The sequence below is a fragment of the Limanda limanda genome, chromosome 1 (genome assembly GCF_963576545.1).
Source record: "Limanda limanda chromosome 1, fLimLim1.1, whole genome shotgun sequence".
In the NCBI taxonomy this organism is placed as follows: Eukaryota; Metazoa; Chordata; class Actinopteri; order Pleuronectiformes; family Pleuronectidae; genus Limanda; species Limanda limanda.
This window is the reverse complement of record NC_083636.1, coordinates 20,011,659-20,030,205: the sequence shown is the minus strand read 5'-3', so window position 1 is coordinate 20,030,205 and position 18,547 is coordinate 20,011,659. Positions and strand designations below refer to the sequence as shown.

At 45.2% G+C, this 18,547-nt stretch overlaps 2 protein-coding genes across 2 annotated transcripts; one reads left to right on the top strand and one right to left on the bottom strand.

Annotated features, from left to right (window-relative positions):
- Nucleotides 1–242: 242 nt before the first annotated feature.
- On the bottom strand, nucleotides 243–11,666 carry LOC133003327 (endosome/lysosome-associated apoptosis and autophagy regulator family member 2-like). Its single transcript, XM_061073035.1, has 22 exons — nucleotides 11,565–11,666; nucleotides 7,940–8,060; nucleotides 7,562–7,751; nucleotides 7,314–7,461; nucleotides 7,048–7,137; nucleotides 6,852–6,957; nucleotides 6,571–6,720; nucleotides 6,189–6,277; nucleotides 5,395–5,575; nucleotides 5,137–5,265; nucleotides 4,563–4,653; nucleotides 4,326–4,428; nucleotides 3,944–4,081; nucleotides 3,386–3,658; nucleotides 3,124–3,297; nucleotides 2,450–2,639; nucleotides 2,260–2,356; nucleotides 2,068–2,169; nucleotides 1,854–1,980; nucleotides 1,430–1,608; nucleotides 705–867; nucleotides 243–314 (listed from the first exon to the last, which is right to left on the bottom strand). The coding sequence occupies exons 1-22, from the start codon at nucleotides 11,664–11,666 to the stop codon at nucleotides 243–245; spliced, it is 3,015 nt and encodes a 1,004-aa protein (XP_060929018.1).
- A 1,226-nt stretch (nucleotides 11,667–12,892) lies between these two features.
- On the top strand, nucleotides 12,893–16,091 carry klhl42 (kelch-like family, member 42). The gene is made up of 3 exons (XM_061073046.1): nucleotides 12,893–14,048; nucleotides 14,542–14,735; nucleotides 14,825–16,091. The coding sequence occupies exons 1-3, from the start codon at nucleotides 13,285–13,287 to the stop codon at nucleotides 15,277–15,279; spliced, it is 1,413 nt and encodes a 470-aa protein (XP_060929029.1). The 5' UTR covers nucleotides 12,893–13,284; the 3' UTR covers nucleotides 15,280–16,091.
- Nucleotides 16,092–18,547: the final 2,456 nt, after the last annotated feature.

Sequence of the window (18,547 nt, the reverse complement as noted above, 5' to 3'; positions counted from 1 at the left end):
TTTGTTTTTCTCTTGCTGCCGTCTAGCTTCCACGACGTTGAAGAAGCAGGACTGGGTTTCCTGTGTCGAGGGGTAAAAAGACGTTTTCCTCGCCAGGGAACCAGGCAACGATTCTCCAGTGAAAGCTGGGATCTGTGTTCTCGCTCCTCCCACAACGAAGGGTCACGTACGGCGGTGGGACGGTGACGCCGCCGCCGGCCGACTGTTCCTCCGTCATTTAACTCTGCGTCGGTTTCCCGGTTTTATCCCAGAACCCATCGGTCGGAGTGGGAGGAGTTCAGCTGCACGGACTCACTGCTCTCGCCAGCCTCGTACTGAAACACACAGATTTTAAAAGATGTTATTTGGCAGCTACTTCACTACAAATCTAGAAATACACACACAGGGTTTCAAAATGTTAAATTTAAGACTTTTTAAAATCATAAAAAAAGAAATTTAAGTCCACAACAGATGCGAGGGAATAAAGTCCCAGAATTACTTACACTTCCCCATAATTGAATATAAGAAAATCCTTTAAGACCTTGTAATATTTTAACATATTTAAGACTTTTTAAGACTTATACTTTAAAGTAAAGATAACAAATCTCTTTCCATGAGAACTAAGATGATCTATTACTTCTAGAACTTCCTCTATCATAGACTGTAAACAAAGATGGACGACGGGTCTCCACTTGTTCCTATCACACAATCAAAGCGACGCCGACCTTGCTGGCGATGGCTCGGAGTTTTCCCAGCAGCGTTGGTTTCTTGGTGTAGACCACGTCGTCGTCAGGCTCCTCCCCCTCCGCCAGGGCACAGCTGTCAGCGGCCGGCAGCTCGCCATCCTTGTTGGCAGACATCACCAGGCGAGAGTACTTGTACTCCAGCCTGAGCACAGACCACAGGAATACCTCAGTTTTTACTTTATATTGAAAAACTTAATTAGACAAATATAATACATTTCACATGACATTTCTTTTTTACTTTAATCTCATTTAAACCATTTTCCAGTAAAAATCACACCTTGTTGTCTTACCAAAGTAATTTAAACAAGAAATTAAATCAAAGTCATTCTAACACACATTTATTTTTCAGACCAAAGTCAACCTGAAGAATCATAAACTGTTTAAGAAGATGAAGAAATAACTTTTTAAGATCTTTAAGCTGTTTTTATTGGTGTCATTCCTTCCAACTTCTTAAACACTGTCAAATCAAACAGTTACATAATTCTTTGGCTGCTCATAAGTTGTGTTAGAGTAAAAAAAAACCTAATTGACAATCTTTAAAATCTGGAAAACTGATCTGTAGAAGTGCTGTGATGCTTCATCTCCATTCCACTGACAGCTCCTGGCCTCTCTGCCTTGAACTCACACCTCCCAGTGATAGTAATGAGCAGGTTGGGCAGCGAGGAGATTGTCTGTAAAGTGTTAAAGTGGCAGGTTCCTCTCACCTCTTGTTTTTCTTCCAGAAATAACAGGTGAGCGAGATGAGCAGCACGGCCACGAAGGCTCCGCCCCCAACGCCGACCTTCAGCCACAGGGCGATGGCCTCGCAGGGGGAGGAGCTTCGAGGAGGCAGCGAGACGCCTCTGGTGCACAACTTGGGCTCGTTCCACACGTACAGGGTTTCCTGGAGAGAGAGAGACGGGGGGGCAGATGAAGACATTTGATGACCACAAAAGTAAGTCACGTATTTTTGTGTTATTTAAAATTGTCAACTGAATCAACAAAATCCTGTGAACTTGAATCATTCATGCATGGAGCCAGAAAATCAATCTAACACTTTCAGGTATAAGATGTGAATCCTGGTGCATGTGTGTGTGTGTGTGTGTGTCTGTGTGTGTGTGTGTGTGTGTGCGTGTGTGTGTGTGTTACCTGGACGCCACCCTTGCATGCTCCCTCTATCTTGTGGTAGTCGTCCCCAGCGCAGCGTGGACAGGCGCTGCTGCTCTCCCACAGGAAGTGAAAGGTACATCCATCGCAGGTTCCTGCAGGACACGAGCTGCAAGCGAGCACACGCACAAAAATAATGAAATAAAATAAACTGCAGTTCATGGCACATCACAGGCGACGCTACATGATAACTTACCTGGGAACAGAGACTTCTCCTCGTTCAGATTTCTCCGGGTTACAGCGAACTGTGATGACTGAACTTCTGCCCTGATCACATGAGGCTGTTGCCTGAGTGGACCTGAGGACAAAAAAACAACCATAACATTGTTACCACACTAAAAAAACACAAAAAAACATGATTATCCTGTGTCTCTGCCGGTCACTGCACCTGTAGAAGAAGTTGATGTCTGGAAGGCCCTGTGTGTATTCTGGGAAAAGATCTGGTTTGGCGTTCATGCCGTTCAGGACGGTGTCGGCTGTTGCTCCTGAGAAAAAAAAAGAGACAAAACACATTAAATCCACCTCGAGCAGCTTTTGATCACAGACACACACGTGCTGCAGGTTAACAAGCCTCATACCAACAAAGGTGTCTGCCAGGCTGATGGACTGGGAGGAGATGGCCATCCTGAAGCCGCGGCCGTCCGCCGGTATGATGGTGGACTGGCAGATGAAGCTGTCCACCGAGTTGATGAACTGAGCCGCGTCGCCCTGCTCGTCTTTGCTGGCCACGCCCGTGACGTTGTCCGTGCACACAGCAGCTCTCCTCCCCTGCAGCAGACGTGTGCACATGCAAACAGCACGGAGATCATCGGCTGTCAGTTACTATGGTTACACTGAATATTTCCCCTGCAGCTTTTAAATTTTTTATTATTTTTTTTATCAAACTGGTCTGCTTGTGATTAAATCTGATTTATATTCACATCTTGACAGTTTGACCTTCAAAGATACATGAGATAAGAAAACTGTCAGTTTGTATTGTGACTGCAATATTTCATGTAGTAATATAGTATAGTAGTAATTCACAGTAGTATGGACCCTTTGATTTATATTTATTATATATTTCTAAAGCTTGAAACATTAGGGGAAAATTATTTGAGCTAACAAAAGCTTTATGACTTCAGTAAGAGGGGCAGTGGGTCAGAAAACAGAAAAAGAATAAGACGTTGGTTTAAAAATAGTAACTGTAGCCGCAGCTCAGATATTACGCGTGTGTGTGTGTGTGTGTGCGTGTGTGTGCGTGCGTGTGTGTTACCTCATGGCCACAGAGGCTGATGTTGAACAGGTGAAGGTATTTCGTGCCTTTGGAGGTGAAACTGGGGCCGATGGTCAGTGATCCCACGTCGCTCAGAGGGCTGAGGTCAAAGGTCAGAGTTCGGTTGTTCTCCGTGTACGTGAAGGAGCAGTCGCTGTAGCAACGAGAGTGCTCCTGAACGGAAAAGGAAATATGAAGTGTTTCAGAATCAGGTATGAAGTACTAGTATAACCAAACATCAAATGAAACCAGAGGTCTCTACCTTGTTGCTGATGCTGCCGGGTCCACACGGGACACAGGCGTCCTGTCCGTAGGTGTGTCGTCCGGCCAGGTGCGTGTTGGGCGGACACTCCTGGCATCGGTTGGTGTTCCTGTCGATGTAGAAACCGGCGGGACAGGGAACACAGAGGGCGCCGGACTGTTGGGAGTTCTCCGGGATCAGGGCGCAGGCACGACACGCCGACGCCACGCCGTCCAGGACGTTGGTCACGCTGATGGAGTAGAGCTTCACCATGTCACTGACGAACCGACGCTCCTACACACAGACACAAGGACAGAAACACAAGTTTTGTCTTTGTCATAGTATTCTGCTTTTATACTTTGATACATGTTTACAGTTTACTTCTAGTAATGTCAGTTATGTTACTGCTTTTGTTATTGAGAGGCTGAAAACATCATGAATGGAAGACACCTAAATAATAACAACATTGACAAGCCTGACATGGGACAATATTTGAAAACTTAAGTTCCACTTGAAATTGAAGATAAATAAAATGAAAAATTTTAAAAGCTGAAGGAGCGTCAAATGAAGTGAACTCACATCCAGAGCGCGGTTGGTTCTCTGGAAGGCCCACGTGTACGAGACCGAGGCGTTCCTGGTCATACTGTGCGAGTACGACTGTTTGCCTTTGCTGCCTTCCCACGACTCCACCACTGTCGTGCTCTTCCTGTTCACATCCTGCAGGGGGCGTCACAACAACATTATTAAAGACTGTAATTAACTGGACCTCAGTGACATGACATGACTGTTCTGGCAGCTAATGACGACTCTCAGCTCCAGTCACACACACACGCACACACACACGCGCACACACATACACACAAACACACACACACACACACACACACAAACACACACACACACACACACACACACACACACACACACGCACACACGCACACTAACACAGTCAAGCACACACCATCATGAAGTAGAGCTCACAGTCGGCAGAGCAGAGGGTCTCGAACACGAAGGTTATTCGGCCAAACTCTCCACCGGTCATCCCTGAGAGAGAAGCAGGGACTCTGCCACAGGGACACAAACACAGGCGGCAGGTTAGTGAAACAGTCTGAGCATGACACACACATCACACACACACACACGTGTTCTCATTCATCACAACACAGTTTACAATACAACCAACAACCGACACACTCACTTAAAACCGGGCACGTGCAGACTGAGGATCAGATAGTCGTTGTCTGAACTCCCTGCTCCGCTGCGGACGTGGTCTCCTGCCACCTCCCACCCTGTAGACACACACACAGACACACACGATTATAACACATTAATACAAAACAACTGATTACAGATCTGTACGTGTGATGATGAAGTGACATGAAAACAATTTATCATCTCAAGGTCCAGGGAAATGAATGTGTGAACATCTGTAGTTTCCATGACAACTGGTTTACTGATGAAGATCTTGTGATGTTTCCTCAAGTAATGAGTTCATTAATAGTTATTCAACCTAAGTTAATAAGAATTAGTAGTAATTTCATTACAGTGAAAGGTAGATGTTAGGATGTTGGTAATTTACATGGTAATATGTGAATTAAAAAAAACTAACTAATTAGTATTCAGTAGCAGTCAAATAGTTAGTAAACAATAGGAAAATATTAGTCCCTATAAATTAGTCTATTTATTTATTTAGTAATTTAGTTAGTTAGTAAGAAAACAGTAGTTAGTTAGTAGTTACTTAATGTTTAGTTAGTGTGTTAGTTAGTGCTGACCATTCATGTCGTCACATTTGGAGTTGCCCACGTTGAAACAGGAAGTCTTCATGTTGGAAGGCAGCACGTTCCACCATTTATACTCGTAACCCAACACAGGCTCTGTACCTGCGGAACACTTAGCACACGCTAACACACGCACACACACACAGACACACACACGTTTTATTTAGACACTACCATAACGTTTTCCTGGTACATCATGTTTGCACAAGCCCCATCTTTCAGGACCTTTCAGGCCAGAGAGCTGTGTGTTACCGTTGGTGCCGTCGGAGTGGCTCCCCCGTGGGCAGGGCAGGCAGGTGGAGTCGTTGCTGTTGTAGTAGCCAGGGTTGCAGGGCGGGCAGGCTTCTCTTTGTCCGGTCGCAGGAAGCTCCACCGCTCCAGTGATGTTCTCCACGCAAATCTTTGGCTCCACCCAGCGATACAACACCTGCGTCTGCAACCCACAAAGACAAAACATAGACAAAAACTCATAAAATGCATGAAAACAAACAATACCATCAACAATAAAAAGATCTGCTTCTTTTCTGTTCTGGAAAAATCTTTCACAAATGTGAATTCAAACGTTCCCAAGGTCGGGGACAAGAGCCAGGGAAGTGGATTTTGGATCAGGTGACAATCAAAGTGTTTGCTCAGCTTTTCACCGTCTCCTCTCTCATCATAATGTGAGACGTCTCTTGTTTCTGGTGCAATACACCGAGAGGGAGTCTTTGTTCATGTTTATAACCTTATCATTATTAATATTTATTAGTAGAATGACATTTTAAACAACCATGGGTATTTGTAGTTATCTTGTATGTATGTCGTCAAACGTTTCTTTTATTGCAAACTTTCCTGTTTCAATTTAAGATTATTTTTGCTTTATTTATAACAAAACTATCAACTAATCTTTGTCAAGTTGACAATGCATGTTTGCCTTTAATTTAGACCGTTAGACAGAGGGTGTGTTTGTTCCTCTGTGTGTGTGTGTGTGTGTGTGTGTGTGTGTGTGTGTGTGTGTGTGTGTGTGTGTGTGTTTGTCTGTGTGTGTGTGAAACATGAGGTCTGACCTTCCCGTCGCTGTCGCAGGCCGTGTGGATCTGGAAATAATCCTCCTCTGAGCACGGTTGCCTCACTTTACATTCTGCCCATCCCTCGTCTGAGAGAAGAGTCGCACGCAGAGGACGATGAAACGCAAACGGACGCAGTGATGCAGAGAAAACATGCAGAACAAGATGTTAGATCAAACATTTCTTTAGTAAAACTTGGAGACATTTTGAAATCTGTTTAATCCCTTTTCTATTTGATAATTTCATCCTTTTTATCTTAATCTATCGTATCTTAATCTTTTATTTTACTTAATTTGTTGCAGCTCGTAAAAGAACTTTGAGGATGTACTTTTAGTAATACATGTGTACACATACGTGTGTGTGTGTGTGTGTGTGTACATACGTGAGTAGTAGTGTTCGGGGCAGGGTGCACAGGACGACGCCCCCTTCACGGAGTAGGTGTTGCTGGGACACGGCTGACAGGACGAGGAGCCGGGGGATTCGCTGAACCAGCCGGGTCGACACGGAAAACACTCGGACGTGTAGGCTACACCTGAACACACAGACACACACAGTATGTGTGACAGCTGCACAACACAAACAAACTTTTACGTATTATAAATATGTCGATTTTACCCCCAATTCTTTACATAAAAGTGAAATTCAGTTATTTTAAAAGTTTACCTTCTATTTGAATGTTCTTGAGCAGCACAGGTTTGACCATCTTCCCTCCCACCAGGATGCCGGTGGTTCTCCAGTACAAGATGTTTGTGCCGGACTTTAGACTCACCTAGAACACACAGATACAAACTGTGAGCCACAAACACAATCCATAAAACTGTACAAACACACACACACACAGGCAGAGTCACATCCTCACCGTGTGTGTGTCCCACTCTCCATTGCTGGTGGCTTTAATCCACTTCTGGTCGTCAGTCTGGGCCATTTCCTGACACTGTTCATTCTGGACCTGAACACATGGTAACACAACTATTTATCATTCACAGGAAGAAAAACATCAGCAGCGAGAGGATATTTTCAGATGTGTAAAATTTCCAAGCTCCAAATATAACAATAATTAAGCCCTAAAATGCCTCTGTGAGCCTGAATCATGTGATGTTGCAGGATGCAGTCACAGGTGCGTACATAGAACTCAAAGAAGATGTTGTTGTCGGGGAACTGGTAGGTGAAAGAGACAGAGCCCTGTTTCTCCAGATGGACGGCGTAAACCAGTGACACCGTGCACTCGTCCCGGTTCGACTCCAGGTAAACACCCTGCGGCGTCCACGATGAGCTGAAGCGACAATAAACCAACACATCAGTTAAGAACAAGAGCTGTGATGCATCTACTTTCACCTGCAGGTTTCTTTGGGAGGAGCTCATGTCTGTGTCACCTGTTGCACGCCAGAATGTCCTCGCCGTTTGGCCCCGGGTCCAGGAAGCTGGCCAGGCTGGTGAAGCCGGCAGGGATGGCGTCCCATTGGTCGAAACGGAGGCCGCTGCCCAGAGAGTAGGAGCCGGCTGCACACGACGTGCACTGCTGCGTGGACATCTCTAAGAACTTTCCAGCCGGGCAGGAGAAGGCTGTGAGACAGAGAGGAAAAGAAGAGTCATGTTGACTTGGGAATATACGTTGTACACACTCACTCACACACACACACACACACACACACACACACACACACACACACACACACACACACACACACACACACACACACACATACACACACACACACACACAGACACACACACACACAGGCAGCACTCACAGCAGTCGGTTCCTCTGGTCGGAGGTGGAAGGTCTGAGCAGGAACCAGGACTGTGAGGGATGGTGACTCTCCATCGTGACCCGGTGCTGTCACACTCTGTGTACTGGTAGTAGTAGTCTGTCTGCAGAACACACACACACAGAGATAAGAATACACACAAATACAAATATCAATACAACATCATGTTTCTGTGCATATAGCCATGCCGGCTTTTGTCCAGACAAGTTTTCTAACATGGTTTTGCAGAACCTGTTGCACCGTTCTGCATGTAAAGTCTCAAACTATTCAATGGATGGACATTCAATTTGGTCTGTGTTGGTCCCATCACACACAACACTTGATGCATCACATGAAAGGGAACATTGGGAGATGAAAGAGTTTTCAGGGCTGAAGTAGCGGCTGACCCCAGTCGCCACGGCAACCAAACGTCAGGAGCACTCATGGTCCATTAAGAGCACAACAGCAGGTCATCTGTACAGTCGCTTCTGTCCAAGGACGACTGGTCGGGACATTATTCTCATCATGTGAACGGACGGAACATTGATTCATAAGTAATTTATAATGATGCTTTTAGCCTGAAGGCGAACACGAGGAACATCTAGTCGTCATGAGCAACAGACGACAACAAAGATAACTAATATATACAGGTAATAATAGTCTGATACAATTAAAAGTAAATGTTAGTTTTGTTTCTGTTTAATCGTAAATAAAATACCGCGTTTACTTCATGTTCCATGTTCAGATTTATCCTTTAGACTAACATGTCAATTTAACTGTATGAATAAATACATTACGCACTAGAATGGTCCTCATTAAAATGCATAAACCTCCAGCAGGCCTGCACAGGCTGCTTAAACTCGCCTTCTGATCCGGAGCCAGAATTTGAATGGTTTCTTTTCTTGGCTCGCGTGTCATCCTTGCGCTAAGTTTCATGGAAATCTGTTGAGTAGTTTTTTTGCTGACATACAAACTAATGGGTGAAAACAAGGGCGACCTGTTGTTGTCCCTGTGAAGCAACCCCCCCCCCCCCTTCAGAGGATAATGGATTAAAAGCTAATGGATGCACAGAAGTCAAACTGTAGCGTTCGTGTGTATTTGCAGAATAAACAGTAAGATATGATGTGAAATACACAGTTGAGTATATTTGCATACATCCCATCTTTTCCTGCTATCGACTCAAATCTTACAACCCGCCCCCCCCCCCCCCGACTCAAAGGTTGGTTTGTCATGGCGTTGAATTTTAACCCAGCCCCTTCTCCTCTATCTGCTTTTCACCAGTCTCCATGACAACCAGCGTGAGTCACACAGGAGACCAGAGAAACAAATTAGCCCGTGTCCTTTTCTTTTTTTTTATCAGCTTCCCCCCACCACCCCCCCCACAACCCTCTATTCCTCCCTCCACTGTCAACACATTAGCTCGGGGCGCCATCAGACCCATTGTTTGCCCATTAGCAGGTGAATGGCAGGTTGCCACGCTACCACGACGCCTCTCACATGACATGTTGGTTTCTGCAGGGATGTGATGGGTCATGTAGTAGAGTTCAGCCTTATCTGCACAACACACACACACACACAACACAAACATCCTGCATCTAAACCATCTTCCCCTCGTCCCTGATTGATTCCCCCTCAACACACGTCGCAGGTCGTTCCCACAACTGTTCCACTTTAATCAGCGGGCACTGAGGTGTGGGTGCTCGGCTGCAGCCGGCCGGCCGGCAGCCTGTGGACGCCATTGATTCGGCTGAGCAGCAGGTTCGGGGGAGGAGATGCCTCGCTCTGCCAGAGCGAGGCTTTTACCGTCCGAGGATGTTGAATAAACGCAAGCTGCACTCACAGGTTCTTTAATTCTTCACACACAGGCCTCGTGGGAAAGTGACGGATTACCAAACACAAGACAAAGCGTAGGATACAGGTTACACTTTCTGGAGAGGGAGCATTTACAAGCTGTGATTAATGGCTCTAGTATTGGTGATTACATTATTTACCCATGCTTTATTGATAGAATAAGATTTGAGCTCTGACCTTGTGGAAAGCAGCTGCAGAACATCTGGAACAAAATCCAGCTCATTAACATTCAGAACTGCAGAGATGGTGGATTACTAGAAAATCTCTTTATTAAGGTTTTTTAACATTTATAAGTGACTAGGTAACTTTTGCTTCTGGTTCATTATAAGATGATAAAAAGATTTACAGTTTAACGTAGATTACGTCAGGCTCGGTCACTCTGAGGGGTCATTGTCAATAAATGTAAGTCCCTGTCTGGTGAAAATCAAGTTTTTGTCTCCATAGGCTACAGGGGCAGTGTCATATTAGAATATTTAAAACTAATGAAAGAAAGTGTAGAGTTACGTTTAAGCCATTTTAAAACCATGAGGGGAATATTTTTAAATGACAAACCTTTTGAATGTGTCACTTTGAGGAAGAAAGAAGAGTTTTAAGGGAAGTAATATGCTGCTGGTGAGCTTTCAGGGTGTATAAGGCAGGAGGAGGGGTTTTCACAACCTGGCAACCCAAAGGTTTTTGTTATTAATGGATATATCAATGATCCATTGACCAATAATAAAGACATTAATTATATATAAACTCTTGTTTATAATGATAAAATGAAGCTTTATCATCTAAGTCTCTGCAATAAAGTGATTAAAATGAGATAAGATAAGATAAAACGTCATTGATCCCACGCCGGGGAAATTCCCTTATGACAGCAGCAGATGAGTCAGAATGAAGAAGACAAGAGAATAAAACTATGAACTATAAACAATGTATGTGAATATGTATGATATACACTTTTAACTACAGCAAAAAAATTTACTTTTATAGAAAAAATGTATTTCAGTAAAGTGCAATGATCCAGGATGCTGCAGGAGAACTGTTTTTGTAAATTGGCATAGAGGGGTGATGTAAAATGTAAAATCTTCCTAAATTTTATTAAACTGGATCTTAATTTAAAATTCAACCAAACAATTGAACTTCTATATATATATATATATATATGGGTCAGTGACGTTCTCATGTTGCTTTAAGGCTCCAGGATAAAAACCCTCATGGATCCTTGCAGCTGCCAGAACCCAGATTTTCTGAGAAACACTAAATTAAACACACACCTCACTGGATGTGATGCAAACAACCATTATAATTTAATCAGTGATTAGCATCCACATGCACAGTCTGGTTTACATGACAGTAAACCCTGTCCTCTTCCTCCACACTCTCCTCCTCCTCAGCGGGGACTCGTGGTCGCCCTGGCGGGCAGGAGGCTGCTCAGAGGAGGGATGGAGGCCAGCAAACAGCCTCATCGTGTTTATAGTCAACATGAAGCACGTTTAAATCCGATCAGCAGCGAGGAGAGAGACTCGTGTGTTCCTGCACAGAGACCCAGACACTGCACAGCCAATATTTATACATACAGAGGAGGAGGTGCCATTTGTAGAATTAGTGCTATTTGTGCAGGAGGAGACGCAGCTCGGATCTTCTCTGGTGTTGTGCATGTGTGCATGGACACGTTCTGCATTCAGGTGATGAGCAATGAAAATATCCTCAGAAATATTCCAGATTAAAGCGTCTTTGTTGTGTTGTGTTGTGCATGATGATGATGATGAGGAGGATAAAACACACAACTCACCTCCTCGCACGGCCGCAGGTCCGCGGACACGGCTGGAGAGCAGGAGGTGGTGATGAGCAGGAGGAACCGGAGGAACCGGGAGGTCCACGCCTGCTCCCGCATCCTCAGCTCGGATCACGAGCAGCCGGCGGTCCGCTGACAGAGGCCGAGCTGTGACGGTGCGTGAGGAGACCGAGTCATCGATGCGCCTGCCCGGGAATCAGCCTCCTCCCGGGTCTCCTCCTCCACCCACACACCGTCATCACACGCAGATTAACACACACACACACACACACACACACATCCGGCCACGACTTTCAGATTCACACTCATAATCTTTCATGAATTAATTTTCCTGAATTCAATTGGCATTTTTATATCCCCAAAATATTTTCTAATTAGAATATTATGATGAAAATAAACTACAGAAAACTTCATATATCATACAGAATTTTTTGCTTTTTTTTAATTGACCATATATGTAATTTTTTATTACATTTTCTACACACCCACAGACAATTTAATGATGAATTAATTAATTTGTTCAGGCTCACCAATATATATAGGACGTCTGTGCTCTTATTGTGAAGGCTCAGGTCTGTTGTCATCTCGTGAGCTTCCCTTCTCTCAGATAGTGACGCCACAGCAAACCTTATCTTGATTGACAGCTGGAGATGAACAGAGCTGCTGAGCTCATTAGAACTGATGGGAGGAGAATAAGCTGCAGATTCTCCTCCAGAGGGGCTGAGTGACACTCTTTAATTTATATTCTACATTATAATATAATAATACGAATACATTTTATTTATACAGCACCTTTCATACATAACATGCAGCTCAAAGTGTGTTGATCAACTCTTGTCTTCTCCTCTCCACTGACGTTTTCTGCTGTTATCGATTGTTCTGTCTTTGTGTCCTTATATAATTATATTAAAAGAGAGAGTCGAGATAAGTTAATGTATTTCATATTTTCGTCTACCTACGTGCACATTATACAGTAACTAAATCGACATTTTAAAACATTGAAAGTCTGTCGTGAAGATGAAGCAATAAGGAAATCAGAATAATTAATTGTTAATGTTGTTATCTGATCTTTTTGAATTATATTCTGATGCTTTCAATTTTTTTTATCTTCACATATATATTCCCAGTGTCCTGCTATTTTTTTCAAAATTGTATTATAATTATTTAATATTTATTTTGTTTAATTTCTTCCAGTGCACGTTGACAAATGACACGAGCTATTCCTCCCTTCACCGCCAGATGTCAGCACGCTGCTTTCAAAAAACAAAAACAACACCTCACGAAGAAGTGAAAACCCGGATATGACGGCGGTGCAGAATCATAACAGCTAAACTCTGACTGCTCGGCAGCTTCCTCACAACATGCGATGGGAAGCGAACCCGCAACCTTCAGGCTCAACGGACGTTATCTGAAGCAACAGCTCCAGAGGCCGGGGCGACGTTCCACCGAGCCGCGGAGGAATGCTAACCCGAGGAAAGGGCTCGTTCGGTTGGGTTTGTCCTGGAGCTGCAGCCGCTGTTCCCCGGCTAACTGCCTAGCTCCCCCCCCCCGGCTAATGGATGATCTATGGGCTGAACATGACCATATATAGCCCGGCCGCAGAGCTCCCTCGCCGGTGAGATGTAAACGGTGGCTCGCTGCAAGGAGGCTGACAAAGACCACCCAGGGAAAACCCCCCAAACTCGGCTCGAAGTGGAAAGAGTGCTCCACCGGCACCATGTCCTCCGAGCAGATCATCGCCATCATCGTGGGTGACAAAATCTACGAGGTGGACAAGAAGAAGCTGATCGAGAAGAGCGACTACTTCCGGGCCCTGTACAGCTCCGGGATGCGGGAGTCCACGGAGGACTCGGTGCAGCTGCAGGGGCTCAGCGTCCCGGGCCTGGAGCTGGTGCTGGAGTTCATCAACACCTCCAAGGTCCAGGTGGTCAACGAGACCCTGGAGGACCTGATCGAGACCGCCTCCTTCCTGCAGGTCACCTCCATCCTCAAGCTGCTGACCTCGGAGATCCGCCTGGACAACTGCGCGGAGCTGTATAGCCTGTCCGAGGTCTACGGGACCCACGACCTGCGCAAGGCCTGCCTCAAGTTCATGAGCTGCCACTACCACCCCATGCTGAGGCGGCCCGAGTTCAGCAGCCTCCCCCCTGCTGTGAGGGAGCAGGTCAGGGAGATGCGCATGAAAGGCACCGCCACCCTCATCGCCATCGGAGACTTCACCTGTCTGTCCCTGGACGTGCCTTACCAGGACGAGACCTGGTCCATGCTGAGGTACGGAGAAGTGGAGCAGCGGTGGAAGCCACTGGCCAACAACCTCCCTCCAGACATGATCAACGTCAGGGGCTACGGCTCGGCCGTGCTGGACAACTACCTGTTCATCGTGGGCGGTTACAGGATGACGAGTCAGGAGATCTCTGCCGTGCACTGCTACAACCCCAGCAGGAACGAGTGGCACCAGGTGGCTCCGCTCAACCAGAAAAGGTAGATCCACATCCAGGTTTAGGTCCTGATCCATCACACAATGCCATGGACTGATTGGAGCCTGTATTCATTCTGCAGCAGGACAGTGAGCTCATCAATATCAGGCAGCAAAACATACAGTGTTTTCCATCAAGATCTGTGGATTATTAGCTGGAAATCAGTAAAAAATTCCAAAACTGACTTATCTCACAATGTTAAAGAAAGAGATAAAAACATTTCTGGATTTGCACCAAACTTTTGTGGGTTCGTCACTTACACACACAACATCCTTCCAGAAAGTTTCGACATAATCCTTCCAGTTGTTTTTGCGTAATCTTCCTTTCAAACAAACAAACATACATCGGACACGGGTCAAAACGTGACCTTCTTGGTGGAGCTAACTCTCTGCAGAGTTAAGAAAAACAAGGATTCCTGCATCAGATGGTCTCACCTCACAAAGTCCTGATCTTAACATCCTGTAGTCAATCGTCTCATAGTGTCTCCTCCTGTCCAGGTCCAACTTCAAGCTGCTGGCGGTACAAGGGAAGCTGTATGCTGTGGGGGGGCAGTCCCTGGGCACGGTGGAGTGTTACAGCCCGGAGCAGGACTGGTGGACCTGCCTGTCCTCGATGCCCGACCCGCTGGCCGAGTTCTCCGCCTGTGAATGCCAGGGGATGATCTACATCATGGGCGGATACACTGCAAGAGGTTAGTTTGTGTCAGGTTCACGATCTTCTAAAATCGTCCTTTAACTGTTGCTTCTTTAACTTTTACATGTTTTATTCTGTGTCTGACAGACAGGAACACAAGCGTCCTCCGGTACTGCCCCACCTCCGACACCTGGACGGTGTTCCGGTCGTGCTCCGCTCACATCCGTAAGCAGCAGATGCTCTCAGTGGAGGACACCATCTACCTGGTGGGCGGCTACACCCACGAGCTGGAGGCGGGTCAGCGGCAGCGTCGTCCCAGCCAGACGGAGGACGTGCTGACGGTGCAGTCCTACAACATCTCCACGGGGGAGTGGTTCCAGCTGAAGGAGAACACGTCGAAGTCGGGCCTGAACCTGACGTGCACGCTGCACAACGACGGCATCTACATCATGAGCCGGGACGTGAGCCTGCCCACCAGCCTGGAGCACCGCGTCTTCCTGAAGTACAACATCTTCTCCGACGCCTGGGAGGCCTTCAGGCGCTTCCCGGCTCTGGGACAGAACATGCTGCTGTGCTCACTCTACCTCCCCAACATGCTATGATCGACGGGGACGATGGGGAAAGACGTCAGTGAACAGAGAGACAGAGGAGCCACCGCAACATTAATATAGGCCAGTGTGTGGCTTGCTTGTTCCAGCACAAAATGTGGCTCCGTGGCATTACTGGGAACAGTGTCTGGTTGTCAGGTTGAAAACCTTGTGACCACTGTGCCTCAAAAAGAAAAGAAAAGCACTACTACATTGTACATAACTGCTGTGGATGCAAAAGCTACAACGACAAGTATGAAGATGATGAAGCGCCGTGGCCCCCGAAGGTCGACAGCATCAGAACAGTTCTCAGTTTGTGTGTCTCTCATGTGTTAATGTGAAGGTTGCATTCAAATCACAGAGATGTGCGTCTGTTTCTCTGAAGACGATTATACAGAAGTGTTCAGAAGTCCTCCTGATTCAGGTGCCAGATAAGGAAACAGATTTAGAATTTGGAAATAAGAATTAACCTGCACATATGAGCATAACAGCAGTTAGTGGTATTTAACAAGCTTCTGTGTTTTTCAGAGAAACCGATGGTAACGACTGGAATGTCACACTAATACATGACTGGCCACAAACCGGGGCTTATTATAACAGCATGCGTGAAAAAATCTATGCGCCGCAGAACTCCTCATGTTTACACTCCACATACTGCATCGATGTACATTTCCTTCCATAATTCACTACAGACCTTAAAGTATCTCAGAAGCAAAACACACGTATTCTCTTGATTGTGCTGCACATGGGAGATGATCCCTACGTAATGGCTTTGGTTTTACACTGCCAGGTTTATGGGGATTGGAAGTTTCTTGAGAGTTGGCGTGTGAAGTGGCTCGGGGGGGGGGGGGGGGGCATCATGTGTCGTACGTACACTCGCACACTTGTCTTATATCCTAGAGATACACGATACAAAGCTTAGAGGGCAATTCCATGAAATGGACGATGCACATGTGCCTTCTGCAACCTCAGTTAAGTCGAAACTTGATACGAAAAAACAAACAAAAAAAGCACAAGATGCAAAACTTTGTTACGTCGCCAGCAACTGACCAAAACTGCTGTGTTTGTATTTTACTTTTTGCTGAAGCGAGTTTTGTAATCGAGGTACATCTGAGTTCCTTGAATAAATAATGTGTGTGTGTGTGTGTGGGTGTGAAGGTTTGAAAAAACATAATCCTCAAAGTTTATTTTATTCCTTGAACTCGTCAGTTTGTGAATGAAAGCTGCACTGAGAGCGTTTTGATTTGGTGGATTTCAGCTTTTCTCTGCATTAATTATCAGTTTGACCGTTTGGATGAATATAGATCAAGATAATAAAGATGATATTCAGGGTCTGTGGTCATGTCCTGTTTTATAAATTCACACATTCTGCTTGTTTGTTAATTTCCATTCGAACTTTACCAAAGCAACTGAGAAGTCAGATCGTTCATAATGTGGAAAATATGTGACTGGGAACATTGTAGTAAATCCTCCTACTGTAAATCCTCCTGATCCACTTCTCAGGGAAACTTGGCAAAGAAAACCCAAACAATCTGGATCTGTGTTCCTCAGAGCCTGGGGGGTGGGGGGTGCCTGCTGCCTCTCCACAGAATGTCGACCCCTGTAGGAGGGTGGACAAATTACACCAGTTTAGGGCGAGGAGTTAAGCTGAGCACAGTTGTGATTTCAAGACTTATGGACCAAATAAACATATATATTTTGAATTATATATAGAATATATTAATGGACATAATATCTTCGTAAGATGTTTAATCTTATTTACAGTCACAAACATTTTACAACTGAAAATAATGTATATTGATGAATATTTTCATAATTAAAAAGCTGGAACTGGTGAATATTTGACATCTGATAAAAAACAAATTACTTCAACGATACAATGGATTCCCCAGAATTTTTTTTGTCTTCTCCAACAAATACCCTCTTGCAGAAATCATCAAACATGTGTTTTAATATTTACGCAGACATGTGACACAAAGGCCTATTAAAAACATTATTTGACGGTTACTGAATCTCTTTTCATGCGACAGAGACGCTGTCATATTTGATATTCCCTCTGTGGTTATAAAATATCAGAATAAAACAAACAGCATCTTTCACTTCTGAACACTGATGTGCTGGAGCGTCAACCAGCAGGGGGCAGTACACGCTTTTTAATCCTTTACATTTCCCAGCAGGATTATTATTGTATTTTCCACTTCACCTTCAGAAGGACTCCTAAATAAATTCAAATAAAAAAAATCTTATTATAGAAACACTCTTCATTTTTCAGCCTTCTCTCCTGAAACCGTCTCTTACTCGTTACATTCTAGGACAAATCAAAGTTCCACATGAAACCTTCCACATCTGGAATCATGACAGGTGCAAATATGTGTCGTCATCATAATCAGGGATGTGGAGCACAGATATTTAATTATCATTTGCAGCTACTCCTTTAAGAGTGGATGGATAAATCTAAGAAATGATTGTTTTTTAATTCACAGCCGCTGCTCTAAAGGAGGAGGCAGAGGAAATCAATGGATGCCATCAGTGGTGCAGATCGATCGTCTATGTGGGGTCAGACCACGGTGATCTCTCCCACACCTCCACAGGCCAATCTCTGCTCAAGGGACCAATATATCAGACACACATGATGAGTGTGTGTGATGCAGCATCGCTTTAAAGACTGAATAAGATAGATAGATAGATTACTTTATTCATCCCCAAAGGGAAATTAAGTATAATGCAGAGGACGGGATGTTATGTCAACAGATAAGTGTTTTCTATGTAGTGTTGAGGTTTGAAATATGAAAGATGATTGATTTGTTGATTTGAGAAAATGTGGTCTGTATTCGGAGGGGAGCATGCGTCTCTGTATCACAGGGAGGAGGGTAGAGAGAGAGAGAGAGAGAGAGAGAGAGAGAGAGAGAGAGAGAGAGAGAGAGAGATCCAAGGACAGACAGCACTGAGGGGAGGGGGGGGGGGGACCACTCTGTCACACCTACCCCACAGCCTCACTCAGCCTCAGTGGGAGACAGAACAGATCTTGACGTTGAGGATGCATGTCTACGTGAGAGGAGCATCCAGGAGAGGACAGTAGGTCCCAAAGCTGCACAGACAGATACATGCAAAGGACTACAAGTAAAGAGAGAGAGAGAGAGAGAGAGAGAGAGAGAGAGAGAGAGAGAGAGAGAGAGAGAGAGAGAGAGAGAGAGAGAGAGAGAGAGAGAGAGAGAGAGCAGAGGAAGCCCAGAGGGCAGGACAGCAGGATTCCAGAGAGGACAGAACAGGGTGGAACAGGCAA